The sequence below is a fragment of the Prionailurus viverrinus genome, chromosome D4 (assembly GCF_022837055.1).
Source record: "Prionailurus viverrinus isolate Anna chromosome D4, UM_Priviv_1.0, whole genome shotgun sequence".
Taxonomy (NCBI): Eukaryota; Metazoa; Chordata; class Mammalia; order Carnivora; family Felidae; genus Prionailurus; species Prionailurus viverrinus.
The window spans coordinates 42,172,757-42,193,221 of NC_062573.1; the positions used below are offsets into that span (position 1 = coordinate 42,172,757).

At 41.8% G+C, this 20,465-nt stretch overlaps 2 protein-coding genes across 2 annotated transcripts; both read right to left on the reverse strand.

Moving 5' to 3' along the window:
• Positions 1-685: 685 nt before the first annotated feature.
• Positions 686-1,660, reverse strand: LOC125150421 (interferon alpha). The gene has a single exon (XM_047830358.1). It carries the CDS (start codon positions 1,413-1,415, stop codon positions 834-836), a length of 582 nt encoding a protein of 193 aa, XP_047686314.1. The 5' UTR covers positions 1,416-1,660; the 3' UTR covers positions 686-833.
• Positions 1,661-17,418: 15,758 nt separating this feature from the next.
• Positions 17,419-18,061, reverse strand: LOC125150649 (interferon omega-1-like). The gene has a single exon (XM_047830794.1). The coding sequence runs from the start codon at positions 18,059-18,061 to the stop codon at positions 17,471-17,473; it is 591 nt and encodes a 196-aa protein (XP_047686750.1). The 3' UTR covers positions 17,419-17,470.
• Between the last annotated feature and the right edge of the window lie 2,404 nt (positions 18,062-20,465).

Below are 20,465 nucleotides of genomic sequence, written 5' to 3' on the forward strand. Positions count from 1 at the left end.
AGACAGAGTGTGAGTGGAGGAGGGGAGAGAGAGAGAGAGACACAGATTCTGAAGCAGGCTCCAGGCTCCCAGCTATCAGCACAGAGCCCGACACAGGACTCAAACTCACAAACCGCGAGATCATGACCTGAGCCAAAGTTGGACGCTCAACTGACTGAGCCACCCAAGCACCCTTTGCCATCCATTTTTTTAATTTATTTTATTTTTTTAAATATTTTTTTCAACGTTTTTTTAATTTATTTTTGGGACAGAGAGAGACGGAGCATGAACGGGGGAGGGGCAGAGAGAGAGGGAGACACAGAATCGGAAACAGGCTCCAGGCTCTGAGCCATCAGCCCAGAGCCTGACGCGGGGCTCGAACTCACAGACCGAGAGATCGTGACCTGGCTGAAGTCGGACGCTTAACCGACTGCGCCACCCAGGCGCCCCATGCCATCCATTTTTAAATCAAGTTACAAAACTAGGCCTGGATTTCTTTTTAAACACACTTCCTATAGTAAAATTGAATAAACAAAAAACAAACACTAAATTGACAAAATTTAAACAATACATTTTATTATATTATCACAATATAAATGTGCACATATTATATGAAAAAATTTGATCTTACAAATAGTTAAATAGATAAATAAATAGACATCAGTATGGTCATTGATAAGTGGCTAGTGCTTGTAGAGTTGACATGATGTCATTTAATACTCCTGAAAACATTGGACAAATTGATGCCATTCATGTCACAGCAGAATGGAGAAATGAGAGTCTTTGACATGGCAGGACAGGTGGAAAGTGTGGCATGATGAATCAGTGAGAATCATTTCCATGTTGAACAGGTCTCATTTCTCGCTCCTTAATCTTTTCTGCAAGGCTGTTGACGAATACAAGGATCTCATGATTTCTGCTCTGACGATCTCCCAGGCACAAGGGCTGTATTTCTTCTCTTGCAGGTAGAGGGAGAGTCTTTGGAAGTAGTTCCTCAGGATGGAGTCCTCGGGATGAACGTCCTCGTTCGTGAGGGGAGCCTCTCCCTCCCCCACCTCCTGCACGACACAGGCTTCCAGGCGGGTCAGCTGCCGATCAAGTCCCGTGCAGAATTCCTCCAGGAGGGTGGTGTTCCAAGCAGCAGACGAGGACGCCTCTGTGCAGAAGAAGTGGAAGATCTTCTGGTTCGTCACGTGGGCCACCGAGAGGGCTTGGGCCTTGTGGGACTGGTCTCCACCAAACACGTCCTGGGGGAAGGCGAAGTCGTTTCTGTCCTTCTGGCAGGAGCTGGCAGGGAGTCTCCTCATTTGTCCCAGGAGCGTCAAGGCCCTCCTGTTCAGCAGGCCGTGGGTCTGAGGCAGGTCACAGCCCAGAGAGCAGACGGAGTTGCAGCCCAGCGCCACCAGGGCCACCAAGAAGGAAGAGGGCAGCGCCATTGGGGATCTTGCAGATGCTGTTGGCCCGGCTGGGGTGGGCGACTCTGTGACCCGTGGCTCTAGGTTCTCTGAACATCTTCCCTTGTGCGTGTGGCTTAAGTAGGGAACATAGTAGTTTTCAGTTTCTGAAGGTTGCCCTTACTTTCCACTTCTGTTTTTGATTTCCTTTATGTACTTTCTACACGGGTTTAGAGCACTGTTTCCAACCATATATATTATTTTCATTATTGGTCCATGTGTCCAGAGTCTTTTTTTTTTTTATTGAACCATCCAAGATATTAATAGCGCAGATACCATATATATATATTATATATTATATATATATATTATATATATAATATATATATATAGTTTATGCTCTCTCTATATAGTTTATACTCTATTTATATCTGAGTTTTGTACATACAAAAGAGAGTGTAAAGTTACTCTTTTTATTCTTTATAAGTACAGGGATAATAATGACTAAAAATTTTAAGCTACGGGCTAAATTTTAAATCCATTGATGCTTAAGTGTATAACTAAATGTGATGAGTAACTTATAATGTATTTACTTATATTAATTATAAAATGTAAACCAAATATGCAAATTATCAATTTCTAAAAAGAGATATTAATGATTTCAATGTATTCAAATATTTAAAATAATTCCAAATTGCTAACAGCAATTGTAAAAATATCTTATTTACTTGACATTTGTTTTTAGTGTCCTGGATTTTAATGCTGTGTTGATGAGAATGTAAGTTTTAACTGCACCTGCCTCTAGATACTCTTGAAGGCACTGTCAAAATATTTTTTTTCTGTTTAGTACTAGATATAATTATTGAAGTTTTGGTAGGTTTTGTAGAATTAAATCATAAAATATGATCTACTTCTATTTAATTCCCAGAGCCTGTATAATATTGAGGCTCAGATACAAGCAACATCCACAAGACAGCCAATGACAGCTCACAGGTAAGCAAAGGCCACCTCTCCCAAGATGACCTTGAGACCCAGAAATCAATGGAGATAGACTCCTCCAATCACAGAGCCCCGTTATCCCGACGTTTGACACACTGAGCTTGCAGACATTTTGTGTCTCTTCCACGATATCAACGTCAATGCTTCTTGTGTGATACTCAAGAAAAACAATGAGAGAATAAATACTAAGGAATAAGGTTTTGTTGGACTGCTCCAAGGTTGAGCTTTGGAGTGCCACAGATCATTGAAATATTTAAGACATGTTCACAACCTTTAAGAGCTAACAGTTACACGGTTGGAAGCAATTTTTTTTTTTAATTTTTTAAATGTTTCTTTTTGAGAGAGAGAGAGAGAGAGAGAGAAACAGAGTATGAGTGGGGGAGGGGCAGAGAGAGAGGGAGACAGAATCTGAAGTAGGCTCCAGGCTCTGAGCTGTCAGCAGAGAGCCCGATGTGGGGCTCAAACTCACAGATCAGACCACAAGATCATGACCTGAGCCAAAGTCAGACACTCAACTGACTGAGCCACCCAGGTGCCCCAAGGTTGGAAGCAATTGTAACCACTGTTCCATCTGGTGAGGGAATGTTGATGATAGGGGAGATTATGCAAATACAGAACTAGGGAATATGTGAAAAATCTCCTTATCTTGTAGTCAATTTTGCTGTGAAGCTACCAACTCTCTAAGAAAAGTATGTTTTTTTTCAAAAATATATAAAAACTACAGAAATTGACGTATTATACTATTAGAGTCAGTTCTTTCCAGATAGGAGACTTTTTTGCTCTTGAGAAAAATCTCCTGCAGACTTGCACTTAGAACACAAGCCAGATCTCCAGACTTGGTCACTATCTTTGTCCTTCTTAGGCCTGTAGGTGGCACTCTTCCTTTGTAAATATCATGACAGGCCACAGAGTAAAATGATCCTTTCTCTTTCCTTTTCCCCTATTGCCACCATTACATCATTGTAGCAGGGACATCCCCTCATGTCCAAAAATAGCCACCAGGAGAAAAAGAAGAAAACAAGGCCTCTCCTAGGAGAGTCTGCAAAAAACCTAGAACTTTCACACAGCTATTGGTTTCAGCTGGTGGCTTTGTACTTGGAAGTAAAATTGCCAGACAGAAACCACAACGGAAGAGGAAGCAGCTCTATGAATGGACAGGACAGGTTAGTGAGGAGTGAATGTAGAGAGCAGAGCTCACTGCAGGGGGGGGGGGGGCAGAGGGGGGGCAGGCGGGGTGGTTCCTACTCTTGGGCTGAAGGAAATATTATGATATGGGAGTGAAAGAATAGGGTCCAGGGAAACAAAGTGGAAGAAGGAATGTGCTAGGTATCAGAATGTATAATGTGTACATTATATTATCATGTATACAATTACATACAAGTGAGATTCACATGTTCCCAATTCTGTGTGTTTAGACTATCAGCATTCTTTAGTGAGTAACAGAGACAAGGCTATCAATTCACTATCCTCTTGTAGATGCATATGAAAAGATAAGAAACTTGTCAGCACCTGTTAAGTCCTCACTCAGTGGAAGACACTCTGTTAAGTACTTTGAAATATTCTAGATTATTTAATACAATTCTAGGAACATTTCCAACCTACTTTATTATGGGGAGACTGAGATCCAGAGGGGTTAAGTGAATTATTCAAGATCAAACATCTAAATTCCTGGGTAAAATCTACATGCAGTACATAATCCTTTATCACAGTCATAAATCTCGCTAACAATTCTTATTGTGAAATTCTCATACATTTGAATCCCCAAATTATACCCTTTCTTGATTCTGGCTTTTACTGATGATGCTCTTGCTTTTTAAGTTTGCTCGTTAGATATTGGAGAACAGAAATTTTCTGATTACCTTTCATGTTTTCATCTTATGACAGAAGCATCCCTGGCTATCATATCCATTGCAAATTCATTACTTAATGATGTCTAAGAAGTTATGATTTTTCTGAAATCATTGCTCTCCCTAAACATCAAATCTTCATTTAATCAAAAATAAAGGAACAGTACAGAAGAAGTCCAGACATAACATTGTCTATGAAAAAGTAAGAGGTATTCATAAGTACAGAAAATGCAATGTAACAAGGAAGAAAATTGGGGATGAGACTGGTAAAACACATGATATCCAAAATGGTTGTGTTATCAGTGACAGTTAAGTTTAGGATAAAGTATATATCTGATGTTCAACTGGTGGGATCCACTGTCCGGAAATGGTTCCACAATGATTACCTGCCAATCCAGGCAGAGATCAATGTCAACTCTCTTATTATATGAGAGAGGAAAATGAAATCATGATGGAATACATAATTGGTGTAAGATTCGATTTGAAAAAGGAACAGAGTGCGGTTTCAGTCACGATGTATCAAGAAGGTCTGAATATGTGCTCTTAGGAGAAACAACTGGAAAACTGTCTGTGATGTCGAGGCAAAGAACAACATCTCCTTGAGTTCAACAAGAAACATGTCTTTCTTCCTGAAGGTTTCCTAAAGGATAGAAATGGAAGACATAAATAAAAACCCACATGCACTTTAGAGAAGGATAAATGAGGTAGAGATGTAAAGATCAGGATCCTTAAATGCACAAGAGTAGAATGTGTCCAACAGGAGCATGGAATGAAATGAGGGTCTCAGATTCTTCCAGGGCCATAAGAGTGAGAAAGGCCCACTAAACACTGGAAGAGATGATGGCAGGAAATTTTGTGAATTAGATGAAAACACCAACCTTGGCTCCAAGAACCTCAATAAACTCTAAGCAGCGCACACGCGCGCGCACACACACGCACGCACGCACACGCACACACACACAAGCACAACCAGCGCAAAGCACATCATCATAAAATTGCTGAGAAAAATTGGTAAAGCAAAAATATTAAAGCAGTTACATATCGGAAGAGATTACATTTGATGAAAGAAAAGAAAACTACCTTTGGATTTCTCAACAGAAATTATGCAAAGTCAGTATCAGTTAAATGGCATATATAAAGGCTGAGGGAATAAACCTTTTTAACTTGCACTTTCCAATTCAGCCAAAAAAATCCTTCAAATTAAAGGTAAATAAAGACTTTTCCAGAAATATAGGAGCTGACAGAATTCATGGTAAGACTTGTACTGTAAGAATGGTTAAAAGATACTCTTGAAGCAAAGGAGAAAATCATACTAGATGGAAATTTTGAGGTATACAGAATAGTAAGTATTGCATTGTCTAATACAAAAATAAGAAAATTGTGTCCAGCCATTTAAAACACGTATAGCGGTAAGAGGTAAGTCACAGGGGCCATACACACAGAGCCACAGGTGGGATGATGACAAATGAAGCATGCTAGTTTAAGGGTCTTACAACAATATAGGGAAAGCTACAGAAAGAGTCGAGTGTGATAATTTGAAATAATATATGGTAAAGAGTATAAAGGAAACTAAAATTAAAAAGAATAACTCAGAGTCCATTATGGAGATAAAATGGAACCATTGAAAAACCATTGATTCATCCAAGGAGGCAGGAAATTAAGAAAGAAAGGCACAGAGCGCCATAGGAACAAAGAAAATAATAGCAAGATGGGAAACATACAGCTACACATGTAGGTGCACATGTAGCGATGGGGTGATGGGACTGTGGGACATGGGCAAAAAGACAGAGGGTCCACGGTATGATGGCACGATTGGGCAACGGGATGACAGGACAACGCAAGGGATGCACTGATGGGTCCATGGGCCACTGTGACTATGGGGTGCTGGTGGAGGGGTGAAATGAAGGAACGTTGGGAAGATAGGGTACCTGGAGGACAGGATGAATGGAGGATGGGATGATAGGGCGATGGGATGATGGGCCACTGAAATGATGGGGCACTGGTGGGGGCGAGAGATGACAGGACAGTGGGAGGATGGGGCGACAGGGGACGGGATGATGTGAGGGTGATGAGGTGATGGGACAACGGGAGGAAAGCACATGAGTAATGGGGGGATGAGACAATGTGAGATGGGGCCAAAGGGTGCTGGGGCAACGGAGAGGTGCATCCTTGGGGCGAAGGGGCGACAGGACGACAGGACTAGAGACCATAGGGCAATGGGACAATGAAGCAATGGGAGGATAGGAGACAGTAGGGTGGGATGATTGGGCTACAGCGGAGGGTGGAAGGGATGACAGCATTCGCCTGGGACACAGTGAGGACCTGGTGGACACAGCAAGTCTGGAGTCCATATCCTCTGGATCCTCTCTGTGAGGGAGTCTTGTGCCCACTAGCCCTCGGCTGACTACTAGCACCGTTTGCCCATGGGAAGGAGGGAGTATGATTGCACTTTGCAAAAGAGTAATAGCAAAACTCACTCAGCACTGTCATCTACTTGGTCACCATGAAATAGTTGACAGTGCATAATAAATCAAAATGTCACACATAAATATCAAAACTTCTTCACAATAAAAACACTCAAATAATATTTTAGGGAACTTTTTCAATAGGATTGAAGCTATACTTTATTTACATTAAAACAACACTTGGACATAACCTTAGTTTGCTACCGCTGATGGACACAAACTCAATAATACAGTGAAGATTACTCCTTTACCTCTTCCAGTTGGCAGAACTGTATGTTTGATGATCTTTTGTGTCCCCCATGAGAGTGTTAAATAATTTGTATTTAACGTTTGGTTAGTGAAGCGTCTTTCATAGGACCTCACCTTGACTCTATGGTTAAAGAGTTGTCTGCAAGCATTAAGGGCATTTAGCGGGTCAATTTTTTCATTTTCTTTGTAAGAACTTGAAAGACTGGATGGAATTTGCCCAAATTTCCTATGCATCCTGCTTCTTCCTTTGAAGACTCTCAGGAACTTCCAAGTGCAGGCTGATTTCTTGCCTTTATTTAAATTTTTGGTGTTTGTACTTCATGAAGGTTTTGCATTAGTATACATGATTTAACATTGATTTAGATATTATTTATATGGATTCTTTACATTTGGTACCTTCTCTAATTCTGTGCTTGAGGGAAGTACTCACTTACTTTATCCTAATACTAACCCAAGAGATAGGTTTTGAATTAGGGTTGTGAGAGTCAATGGGTAAAAATCTTTGAGTGTCCTATTTCTCATCACCCTCTCCTTCATAATTTCTAAAACTGTTTTCCTGGTTTCTTTGAATTTTGTCTTCTCCACTGTGCCTCTAAAAATATCACAAGAGGGGGAGGAGCCAAGATAGCAGAACAGCATGGAAGTTTTTTGTGTGTCTTGTGTCCATGAGATACAGCCAGACCAACATCAAACCATCCTACACACCTAGAAAACTGATCTGAGGATTAACACAACAATCTGCACAACCTGAACCACAGAATTCAGCAGGTACGCGGCGCGGAGAGGTGAATCTGGGGAGCGAGAAGCTGCGAAGGGTAGGGAACCACTTTTGGGGGCGGAGAGAGGACCAAGACTGGGGAGGGGGGGAGAATACGGGAAAAGCACCCCTCCCCAAAAGCAGCTGGAGAGAAAGTGGAAAGTTGGAAACAGCCGCAGGGACCAAACTAAAAAGGGAGAAAGGAGACAGGAGAGGGTTTAAATTCCATTAAGACTCTATAAACGGGGAGTGCAGAGTCTGAAACTCTGCAGTTCCATACCTGGCAGTGCTCTGGTGAGAAGGGCGAATCCCCAGGAACAGAGTGGGGTCCGGGAGGTTCTCGGGCCACACGGAGAAAAGCGGTTCCACTGCTGGAAGGACATTTGGTAGAGACTGTTGAAGCCACTTGGTCCCAGCAGACCGCAGAAAACGGCCACATTCGCTGGTGCTGGAACAAGGTCGTTAAGGGTGAAGCCTGGTGCCAGATGTGTGTTGTGATTTTCCATAATCCCTGAAACGCTGCTGCTACACTATCTTGTGAACTTTTTCTGGGATAGGCTGGCACCTGGCCGTAGTCTCAGGGCACCGGCAGCAGCAGGGTCCAGCAAGCGTTCCTGGGTGCAGCCGACATTCAGCCATTGGTCGATGAGACCCTCCTGCAGAGGGGCGGAACAGGTCAAAGCCGCAGTCCTTCACAAGTAAGGGGACAGGGAAAACAGCCTCATCTGAGGCAAAACTCGGGAGAGAGGTACTGCCTGGGGCTTGGTCACGGAGAGTGAAAAAGCGGGGAGTGGACGAGAGCTGAAGGCAGAGAACAGGTGCGAGATCGCCAATCAGGGAGGACACACTGGGTAGCTGGGTGGCTCCATTTTCACCAGTCCCGCGCATGCGCATACGCACCTATGAGCGTCGCAATAATCCACCCCAGTAGGCTAGCCGCGCCATCTAGTGGAGAACGGAGCTGTTACACTGATCCCCGCCCAACTGGGCCAACTTTGCTCTTCAAGAACACAAGTCTCACCGCTGGCTTGCTTTATGGACTATAAAGCGCTACACGGACTGATTTCTAGGGGAAAACGAAGTAATTTCAGTCCTACCTCAATCTGTTAGCAGGTTGATTTATTCAATTTTCTTTCTTTTTTGTTTCTTTTTCTCTATTACACTTCTTTTTCTTGAATACAGAAAGAGAAAAAATTCATTTTTGTTTTCAATTTTTATTAAAAATATTTTTCTTTGATTTTTATTATTATATTTTTTACTTCTGTGTAAATTTTTTCAAATTCTATTTTACTTCCATCATTTTATTTTAGTCTTCTTCAGTGTATTCACCTTTTCAAATTTTCAATTTCCTTTTTTTCTTTCTTTTTCTTTTTTTCTCTGTTTTGTTTCTTTTCTTTTCTTGAATGCAGAAAGAGAAAAACTTCATTTTTACTTTCAATTTCTATTAAAAATATTTTAATTTAATTTTTTAATATATTTTTTGCTTTTATGTAAATTTATTCAAATTCTATTTTACTTCCATCATTTTATTTTAGTCTACTACAGTGTATTCACTTTTTCAAATATTCAAACGATTTCCTTTTTTTCTTTTTTCTTTTTTATCTTTTTTCTCTTTTTCATTTCTTTTCCTTTTTCTTGAATACATAAGAAGAAAAATCATATAATATTTAATTTTTATTAAAAATATTTTTCTTTAATTTTTTTCTACTGTATTCTTTAATTTTGTGTATATTTTTTCAAATTCTATTTTACCCCCATCGTCTCATTTTAGTCTACTTTAGTGTATTCATTTTTTCAAATTCTCAAATGATTTCCTTTTTTTTTCTTTTTCTCCCCCCCCTTTTTTTCTCTAATCTGTCAAAACACTTTCAACACCCAGACCAAAACACACCTAGGATCTAGTATCATCTATTCGATTTGTGTGTGTGTATGTTTTTAATTTTTAAATTTACTATTTTTTTAATTTTAATTTTTTTAATTTCAATGTTTCTACCTCATTAATTTCTTTTCTCCCTTCAAAATGACACAATGAAGGAATTCACCCCAAAAGAAAGAGCACAAAGAAACGACAGCCAGGGATTTAACCAACACAGATACAAGCAAGATGTCTGAACCAGAATTTAGAATCACAATAATAAGAATACTAGCTGGAGTCGAAAATAGATTAGAATCCCTTCTATAAAAGAAGTAACAAAATAGCTGGAATGAAATTAAAAATGCTATAACTGAGCTGCAATCACGGATGGATGCCACGGCAGCAAGGATGGATGAGGCAGAACAGAGAATCAGTGATATAGAGGACAAACTTATAGAGAATACTGACACCAAAAAAACGAGGGAGATTAAAGCAAAAGAGCACGATTTAAGAATTAGAGAAACCAGTGACTCATTAAAAAGGAACAAAATCAGAATCATAGGGGTCCCAGAAGAGGAAGAGAGAGAAATAGGGGTAGAAGGATTATGTGAGCAAATCATAGCAGAAAACTTTCCTAACCTGGGGAAACACATAGACATCAAAATCCAGGAAGCACAGAGGACTCAGATTAGATTCAACAAAAACTGACCATCAAAAAGGCATATCATAGTCAAATTCACAGAATACTCAGGCAAGGAGAGAATCGTGAAACAGCAAGAGAGAAAAAGTCCCTAACATACAAGGAAGACAGATCAGGTTTGCAGCAGCCCTATCCACAGAAACTTGGCAGGCCAGAAAGGAGTGGCAAGATATATTCAGTGTGCTGAAACAGAAAAATATGCAGCCAAGAATTTTTTATCCAGCAAGGCTGTCATTCAAAATAGAAGGAGAGGGAAAAAGTTTCCCAGACAAAAAAAATTAAAGGAGTTTGTGACCACTAAACCAGCCCTGCAAGAAATTTTAAGGGGGACTCACTGAAGGGAAAAAAGATGAAATATATATATATATATATATATATATATATATATATATACACATACCAAAAGATATATAGATATATATATATACACACCAAAAGATATATAGATATATATATATACACCAAAAGATATATATATATATGTATATATATATATATATATCTCAAAAGCAACAAAGATTAGAAAGGACCAGAGAACATCACCAGAAACTCCAACTCTACAAGCATCATAATGGCAATAAATTCATATCTTTCAGTACTCACTCTAAACATCAATGGACTCAATGCTCCAATCAAAGGACATAGGGTAACAGAATGGATAAGAAAACAAGATCCATCTATATGTTGTTTACAAGAGACCCACTTAGACCTAAAGACACCTTCAGATTGAAAGTAAAGGGATGGAGAACCATCTATCATGCTAATGGTCAACAAAAGAAAGCCGGAGTAGCCATATTTACATCAGACAATCTAGACTTTAAAATAAAGACTATATCAAGAGATGAACAAGGGCATTAAATCATAATCAAGGGGTCTATCCATCAAGAAGACCTGACAATTTTGAACATTTATGCACCAAATGTGGCAGAACCCAAATATATAAGTCAATTAATCACAAATATAAAGAAACTCATTGATAGTAATACCATAATAGTAGGAGACTTCAACACCCCACTCACAGCAATGGACAGATCATCTAATCAAAAAGTCAACAAGGAAACAATGGCTTTAAATGACACACTGGACCAGATGGACTTAACAGATATATTCAGAACATTTCATCCTAAAGCAGCGGAATATACATTCTTCTCCAGTGCACATGGAACATTCTTCAGAATAGACCACATACTGGAACACAAATCAGCCCTCAACAAATACAAAAACGATCGAGATCATACCATGCATATGAAACTTGAAATCAACCACAAGAAAAAATTTGGAAAGGTAACAAATACTTGGAGACTAAAGAACATACTATTAAAAAATGAATGGGCTAAACAAGCAGTTAAAGAGGAAATTAAAAAGTATATGGAAGCCAAAGAAAATGATAACACCACAACCCAAAACCTCTGGGACGCAACAAAGGCAGTCATAAGAAGAAAGGGTATAGCAATCTAGGACTTCCTAGAGAAGGAAGAAAGATCACAGATTCACAACCTAAACTTAACACCTTAAAAAGTTGGAAAAAGAACAGCAAATAAAACCCCAAACCAGCAGAAGACAGGAAATAATAAATATTAGAGCAGAAATCAATGCTATCAAAACCAAAAAACCAGTAGAACAGATCAAGGAAACCAGAAGCTGGTTCTTTGAAAGAATTAACAAAATTGACAAACCACTAGCCTGTTTGATCAAAAAGAAAAAGGAAAGGACCCAAACAAACAAAATCCAGAATAAAAGAGGAGAGATCACAACCAACACAGCAGAAATAAAAACAATAGTAAGAGAATATTATGAGCAATTATATGCCAATAAAATGGGTAATCTGGAAGAAATGGACAAATTCCTAGAAACATATACACTACCAAAACTGAAACAGGAAGAAATAGAAAATTTGAACAGACCCATAACCAGTAAAAAATAGAATTAGTAATCAAAAATCTGACCAAAAAAAAAAAAGAGTCCAGGGCCAGATGGCTTTCCAGGGGAATTCTACCAAACATTTAAAGAGTTAACACCTATTCTCTTGAATCTGTTCCAAAAAATAGAAATGGAAGGAAAACTTCCAAACTCTTTAAACATTTTTTTTTCAGTGTTTATTTATTTTTGGGACAGAGAGAGACAGAGCACGAATGGGGGAGGGGCAGAGAGAGAGGGAGGCACAGAATCAGAAACAGGCTCCAGGCTCTGAGCCATCAGCCCAGAGCCTGACGCGGGGCTCGAACTCAAGGACCGCGAGATCGTGACCTGGCTGAAGTCGGACGCTTAACCGACTGCGCCACCCAGGCGCCCCCAAACTCTTTATATGAAGCCAGCATTACCTTAATTCCAAAACCAGACAGAGACCCACTAAAAAGGAGAGCTATATACCAATTTCCCTGATGAACATGGGTGCAAAAATCAACAAGATATTAGCCAACCGGCTCCAACAATACATTAAAAAAATTATTCACCATGACCAAGTGGGATTTACACCTGAGATGCAGGGCTGGTTCGATACCCGCAAAACAATCAATGTGATTCATCACTTCAATAAAAGAAAAGACAAGAACCATATGATCCTCTCAATAGATGCAGAGAAATCATTTGACAAAATAAAGCATCCTTTCTTGATAAAAACCCTCAAGAAAGTAGGGGTAGAAGGATCATACCTCAAGATCATAAAAGCCGTATACGAAAGACCCAATGCTAATATCATCCCCAATGGGGAAAAACTGAGAGCTTTCCCCCTGAGGTCAGGAACAGGACAGGGATGTCCACTCTTGCCACTGTTTTTCAACACAGTATTGGGAAGCTTTAGCCTCTGCAATCAGACAACACAAAGGCATCCGAATTGGCCTGGAGGAGGTCAAACTTTCACTCTTCGCAGATGACATGATACCCTATATGGAAAACCCCAAAGATTCCACCAAAAAACTGCTAGAACTGATTCATGAATTCAGCAAAGTGGCAGGTAAAATCAATGCACAGAAGTCAGTTGCATTCCTATATACCAACAATGAAGTGACAGAAAGAGAAATCAAGGAATTGATTCCATTTATAGTTGCACAAAAAAAAAACCACATAAAATACCTAGGAATAAATCTAACCAAAGAGGTGAAAAATCTATACACTGAAAACTATAGAAAGCTTATGAAAGAAATTGAAGAAGACAAAAAAAAATGGGTAAAGATTCCATGCTCCTGGATATGAAGAACAAATATTGTTAACATGTCGATACTACCCAAAGCAATCTACATATTCAGTGCAATCCCTATCAAAGTAACACCAGCATTCTTCACACAGCTAGAACAAATAATCCTAAAATGTGTATGGAACCAGAAAAGACCCCGAATAGCCAAAGCGATCTTGAAAAAGAAAACCAAAGCAGGAGGCATCACAATCCCAGACTTCAAGCTATACTACAAAGCTGTAATCATCCTGATAGTGTGGTACTGGCACAAGAACAGACACTGGGATCAGTGGAACAGAAATGGACCCACAAACGTATGGACAACTAATCTTTGACAAAGAAGGAAAGAATATCCAATGATATAAAGACAGTCTCTTAGCAAGTGGTGCTGGGAAAACTGGAGAGCAACATGCAGGAGAATGAACCTGGACCACTTTCTTACACCATACACAAAAATAAACTCAAAATGGATGAAAGACCTCAATGTAAGACAGGAAGCCATCAAAATCCTTGAGGAGAAAGCAGGCAAAAACCTCTGTAATCTTGGCCGCAGCAACTTCTTACTCAACACGTCTCTGGAGGCAAGGGAAACAAAAGCAAAAATGAATTACTGGGACCTCATCAAAATAAAAGCTAGTGCACAGCGAAGGAAACAATCAGCAAAACTAAAAGGCAACTGACAGAATGGGAGAAGATACTTGCAAATGACATACCAGATAAAGGGTTAGTATCCAAAATCTATAAAGAACTTATCAAACTCAATGCCCAAAAACCAAATAATCCAGTGAAGAAATGGACAAAAGACTTGAATAGACACTTCTCCAAGGAAGACATCCAGATGGCCAACTGACACATGAGAAAATGCTCAACATCACTCATCATCAGGGAAATACAAATCAAAACCACAATGAGATACCACCTCACACCCGTCAGAATGGCTAACATTAACAACTCAGGCAACAACAGATGTTGGCGAGGATGTAGAGAAAGAGGATCTCTTTTGCATTGTTGGTGGGAATGCAAGCTGGTGCAGCCACTCTGGAAAACAGTATGGGGGTTCCTCAAAAAACTAAAAATAGAACTACCCTACGACCCAGCAATTGCACGACTAGGGATTTATGCAAGGGATACAGGTATACTGTTTTGGAAGGGCACATGCACCCCCATGTTTATAGCAGCACTATCAACAATAGCCAAAGTATGGAAAGAGCCCAAATGTCCATCGATGGATGAATGGATAAAGAAGATGTGAGATATATATATACACACACATACACAATGGAGTATTACTCGGCATTGAAAAAGAATGAAATCTTGAGATTTGCAACTACGTGGATGGAACTGGAGGCTTTATGCTAAGTGAAATTAGTCAGTCAGAGAAAGACAAAAATCAGGAGGGGACAAAACAGAAGAGATCCATAAATATGGGAACAAACTGAGGGTTGCTGGGGGGGTTGTGGGAGGGGGGATGGGCTAAATGGGTAAGGGCACTAAGGAATCTACTCCTGAAATCATTGTTGCACTATGCTTACTAATTTGGATGTAATTATTAAAAATTAAAAATTAAAAAATTAAAAAAAATATCACCAGAAGATGTCTGAATATGAGTGAGCCTGAGGGAAGGAGCTCTGACCACTCTTATACTATTCATAGAACAGCCATTTCTGGCAGACAACGTTCAAGATGCTGGTTCCCTGCAAAGACTTTCCTTGCGCTGTGAGATCTCTCTCCTTTGTGTTCCAGGTACTGACCCCAGAGGGGAAACTTGGGCTCTGCTCCTTCCCAGTCCTGCAGACACTGCCCTCTCCTGGAGTGTTCTCGGTGGGGGGAGGAGCTCCCCATGCACACCCCTGAGGGTGTTAAGGGAGCTGCACTGAAAGCTTGAGCTGGTTTGGCTGAGTGTGGACTCAACCCAGTATTGGATGTCCTACTAGCCCTGCAGGCAGCGACCATTTACTGCGGTCAGGTGGACTCTCATCTACTATGATTCAGTCTAAAATTTGCAAACTTTATTTCATTTAATCCTTATAATTTCCTGTGTGACCACTACTAATATTGTCACCATTTTTTAAAGGAAGAAATGACAATCTGGTGTCATTTATGTGCTGACGCCACAGATTTCTTTAAAAAATGGGGTTTTCTACTGCCTTGTAGTCTCTCCTCTTCCCCCAACCTGAAGGGATAAGTAATTATGTAGGAGTCCTTTCTAGAACAACGAAGGAGATGCAGCAGACACTATGACAGATTGGAGCAGCTGGAGTTGGTCCATTGGACTTAAAGTTTCTTGGAGAAATCATGTCTGATGATTGTTGATTCCATTTCAGCAATTGCATGAACTACACACCAAAGTGAAAGATATTACAGAATCTTGGAATTTCACTTTCAACAACTAAGTAGTGAATACATCTTCTATCCGTGGGTGCTGCGGTGGGTGCCCGATACAACGAAATAGTAGACACACCGCCTGCTGTCACAGAGCTTCCAGTCTGGTGGTTCTGGGTCATTGAGCTTTCAAGTAATGTCATTCTGTGGCCAGGACAGGGAAAGGACAGGACGCTGGGAGCACAAAGGAGCATGAAAGGGGCACAAACTCTACAAGCAGCATCTGCCAAGCTGGCATCCAAGGATCTGTAGGAGTTCGCCAAATAAATGCATGATATGGTCAATTCTGAACATGATCAGTGGAGATATTGTAGGAGCGCAGATAGAAATAAGAGTTTGGAGATGATGACTAATGCTGGTGATACGATTCTGGGCAAAGACACGCACCTGGAAGTCATATCTCAGAGATGACACTTGGAACTATTTGGGAGGTTGAGTCGGTATGTGCAGAGAGGAAGGAGTGTGGCACGCAGCATAGAATTTTGAGGAACACCCAGATTGCCCCAAGATGAGAGAAAATAGTCAACAGAGGAAAGAGCGGAGCAGGAGCAGAAAAGCAGAAGACAGTAGAGACACAGAAGCCACATGGAGGTCAGACTTGAAAGTGGAGGGGTGGCCAAAGGGCTCAGATGTTTGGAAATGGCAGCCAGGGCTGACTGACAGCAATCTCTGACCTCAGTAAGATGCGGTTTAGTGTCAACCTGGGCCGAGCAGTTTCAGGAGAACAGGGAGGCTGAAGCCACGTTACAGTGAGGGCAGGACGACCTGACCGCGAAGTGGGAACAGACACCGAAGAGAATTTCAAATAGTCTGGGTATGAACAGAATGACAGAAGCAAGATAATACCTACAGGTGGTTGTAGGGCTGGGATGAAGAAGATGAAAATGAGGCACATCTGATGCTCACTTTTTTTACGTGGAAAGGAAAACACTGTCAGGAGAGAGGAGAGGTCACTGATAAAGTATAAGCATCTTACTAGAGCCTTCTCTGCTGTGCATCAAGGAAATCTGTCCAAAGCTAAGCCTTCTGGAACTGTCCCTCTGTTTGGGGTCACAGAGGTTTTGCACCCAGGGGAAGGGCACCATGGTGAGGCTTGGGATGAGGGAGAGGGAGGCTCTCATGCAGGGGAAGGTGGAAAAGTGAGTAGGGCCTTTATCAGTAACCCGACTCTGGGCTCAAACTCATGAACTGTGAGATCAGGACCCAAGTGAAAGTTGGGCACCCAACTGACTGAATCACCCGGGCACCCTGGACTTAGGTTTTAAGAAGAAAGAGACTCAACAAGTTGTCTTTGATAAGAATTTATTAAGACAAAATGCATATTTAATAAAATGAAAAGGTGAGTACGTTTTATAAGTTTTAACACAATGTAAAGACAAAAACCTTTATATGGAAACATAAATATAAATTAGTCAAAAGAATGAATGAATGAATAAATAAATAAATAAATAAATAAACAATAAATAAATAACATCAGGGCAATCATCTCTTAAGGACTGATGATCCTGAAGCCGGATTTTTTTTTTTTTACATATTCTTGCTTAATACTACTCACAAAATATTTGTGGAATTAAAGTCAATAAATTTTGTGATGAAGGCTGAAGTGACAGTCTCTTGAGGTGAGCAGACATAGTGCAGGGTGATGTGGCACGTGAGTCATTGAGAATCACTTCAAGGTGACCCCAGGTCTCCATCCTTGATGGCCAAGCTGTCTTGCAAGGTCGCCGAGGAGGACAAGGCTCTCATGATTTCCAGCCTGACAATTTCCCAGGCGCAGTCACTGTATCCCTCGTCCTCCAGGTAGACGCGGATGTCCTGGAAGTACCTCTTGATGGCCAGGGCAGGGCCGTGCATCCCCGGGCCGCGCTCTCCCTCGCCCGTGGCCTGCAGCAAGCAGGCGTCCAGGGCTTCCAGCTGCCGGTGGAGGCCAGAGCGGAGTCCGTGCAGCGGCGCGGGGCTCCAGGCCGCCGAGGAGCGCTCCGTGTGCAACAGGTTGAAGGTCTGCTGGAGCAGCTCCCGCAGGACGGCGGCGGCGGCCTGGGCCTCCCGGAGCTGGCCGCCCTCCAGCATCTCCCGGGGGAAGCGGAAGTCTTTTCTGGCCCGCAGGCACAAGAAAGGGGACAGTCTCCGCATCTGGCCCAGGAGCACCAAGTTGTCCCTGCTAACCTGCGCGTGGCTCCCAGGCAGGGCACAGCCCAGAGAGCCTCCAGGGCGGCAGGCGAGCAGCGCCAGGGCGGTCAGCAGAGGGCGCAGGAGAGCCATGGGGAAGCCGAGGGGGCTGCTGGCAGGGCTGAGCTGGGCGGCTGGGGGACCTCGGGGCCGAGGTTCTCTGAGGACCAACTCGAAGCATGGCTCTTAAATAGGGAACGCGGACAATTTCATTTTCTGAACATCCTCTCCACTTCTACTTCCTTTTTTTGTTTTCATTTATGCATTCTCCTTATTGTGTAAGAAGATGTCATCCATCTAAAATACTACGTTGGCAATGGAAGCTTTATTTCCCAATAAACTTCTGATACGTCCATCCCAATGGACACTTATCAACCAAAGGAGAAACGTCTTTGTCCTAAAGACTGGAGTGATGTAGGCATGTAGGTACTCATACACACACCTGCTCGCATATGTTTTCATATATGAACATTGCTCTTTGTGTTAGAAAGAAGCTTTGGCCTTGATCGTGGACTAGGTTTTTACCCTCTTTACTTCATACAGAGACAGGATCCTTCAATCCTATGGGTTTTTGTATCTTGCTAGGTTCTGACCAGACCACGTATGGTAAATAAGCTCTTTAGAACCAGGACTGGGTTTTAATTACTGTTGTACTCACATTAGAGGCTTGTGGTGATAAGTGAATGAGTTTCTTGGATGTATCTCTTCATTCTAGAAATAATTGATGCAGGTCCATGCAGTTATGCTTCACTGGAGCCTCAGGGTCAAGACTAATAATACAGACACTATCCTTCTGCCATTTTGTAACCCGTCTACAGTGCTCCTCGGGCTGTGCCAGTGTCCCCAGCAGGAAGCCCGGTTCTGGTCTGGGACATGTAGCTGTGAAGATTCTAATCCCAGATCATTTTATTTTCTCAGCAACCCCTCACTCGCAAGGTTGTTATCACCTCTACTAACATGTGCCTCTGGAGTGACTGAGTGTCCTCAGCCCAGCCTCTCCTGGACTCACTCCCTGAGGGCAGGCTCACCTTGTCCTGAGGACATTAGAATTCCTCTGCTGTGGAGGGGCTGGTTTCTTTGTTAGCAAAACAGCTATTACCCCTAGATCCTTGCCCTTGTCCCTGGAGTGTTTTTGTGAGGGACCCTAGCTCTCAGCGCTGACCTCCTCCTCCCCTGAGCAGGTATCAAAGTGTCAACAGCCCTCAGATGCTTAGGGCAAAATTTGTCTCAACTTTTGAGACAAAAGTAGGGGAATAGCCCAACTGTAATCATTTCACCTTCAGTAAGCAAATACTTGTCATTTTGCCACCACAGCTTTTATTGTTCAATCTTTTACTTCAACTATTGAGCACTAGTTAGACTCAACATTTCTGAGCTGGGCTCGGGGGACTCATTGATGATGCCTCTCAGTGGAAGCTTCCAGCACAGAAACTAGCAACTCTGCATTGTTCATTCAGTCTGGGTATTTCTCTTTGGTTTCTTAGTCTGTTCATCTGTCTGAGGGTCAGAATGCAGGGGGTGAGGCCCCGGCTATTATGTCGGGGAGAAACAGCCTTCTCTCCTTTACTTACTCGTGTTATTTCGTTTTAAATTTAAAAAACAACAACAAAAAGAATTTTAATGACTTAGTTTTTACGCAGTGGTTTACTGGACATTGTCTTGCTCTTCCTGCATCATGTTTTATATCATCCGCAGGTTAATACAAAGGCAAGTAAGAGAATGAGGGGCTGCACCATTTTTCTCTCTATTTCCAAGATATCAGGTTTTTGGTTTTTTGTTTCTCATTTCAACTCTCCTAGAAAGCAAAACACAACAATTGTGTTGGGCAAAAGAAAATATAGGTCCGAATGTCACGAAAATGAAAAAAGGGAAGTGACTTGTCTGCTGGCAAAAAAGCAAAGGGCTGGTTAACACAATCGGTGCAGCAAACTGGGGGCCCGGAGCTCTGGCAGAGGGAAGAGTGAAGGCCACACTGAATTCCCCCAAATCAGGAAAATAGCTGCTTTGGCCTGAGGCTCAAAGGAGAGAGCTGGCGGATGGTGATCACTCCCTTCGCCCGCCCGTGCCTCCCACCCTGAGACTCGGTTCTCCAACACTTTCGAGTATTTAACACTTAATACCTCTGGGATTGAAACCGAATATGGCTATAGAGCGTTTCAGGGCAATACTCAGTCCTTGTCATAGACAGCGTTAGAATCTGTTGTTGCCAGCTGGTAGCTAGCTTTTTGCAGCTTGAGGGGACATCCTCAAGAAGTGGCGGGATTTCTGCAGGGATCCCAAGCCAGCCCTCCAGTCTTGGTCGCTGCCCTTGCTGCACGTGGCCACCAGGGGGTGGTCTTCTCTGAGAGGAGCTTCGTTAGCCCACCCTTCAACCGGATCCTCCTTTCTGTCTTTTTCGCACAAGTGCTATTACATCACATTTGACGGTAGTAAATAAAAAGCCTTTCTTGAAGATGTTTCTGCAAAACTTAGGGATTTCATCTGAGTTTTAGTTTCT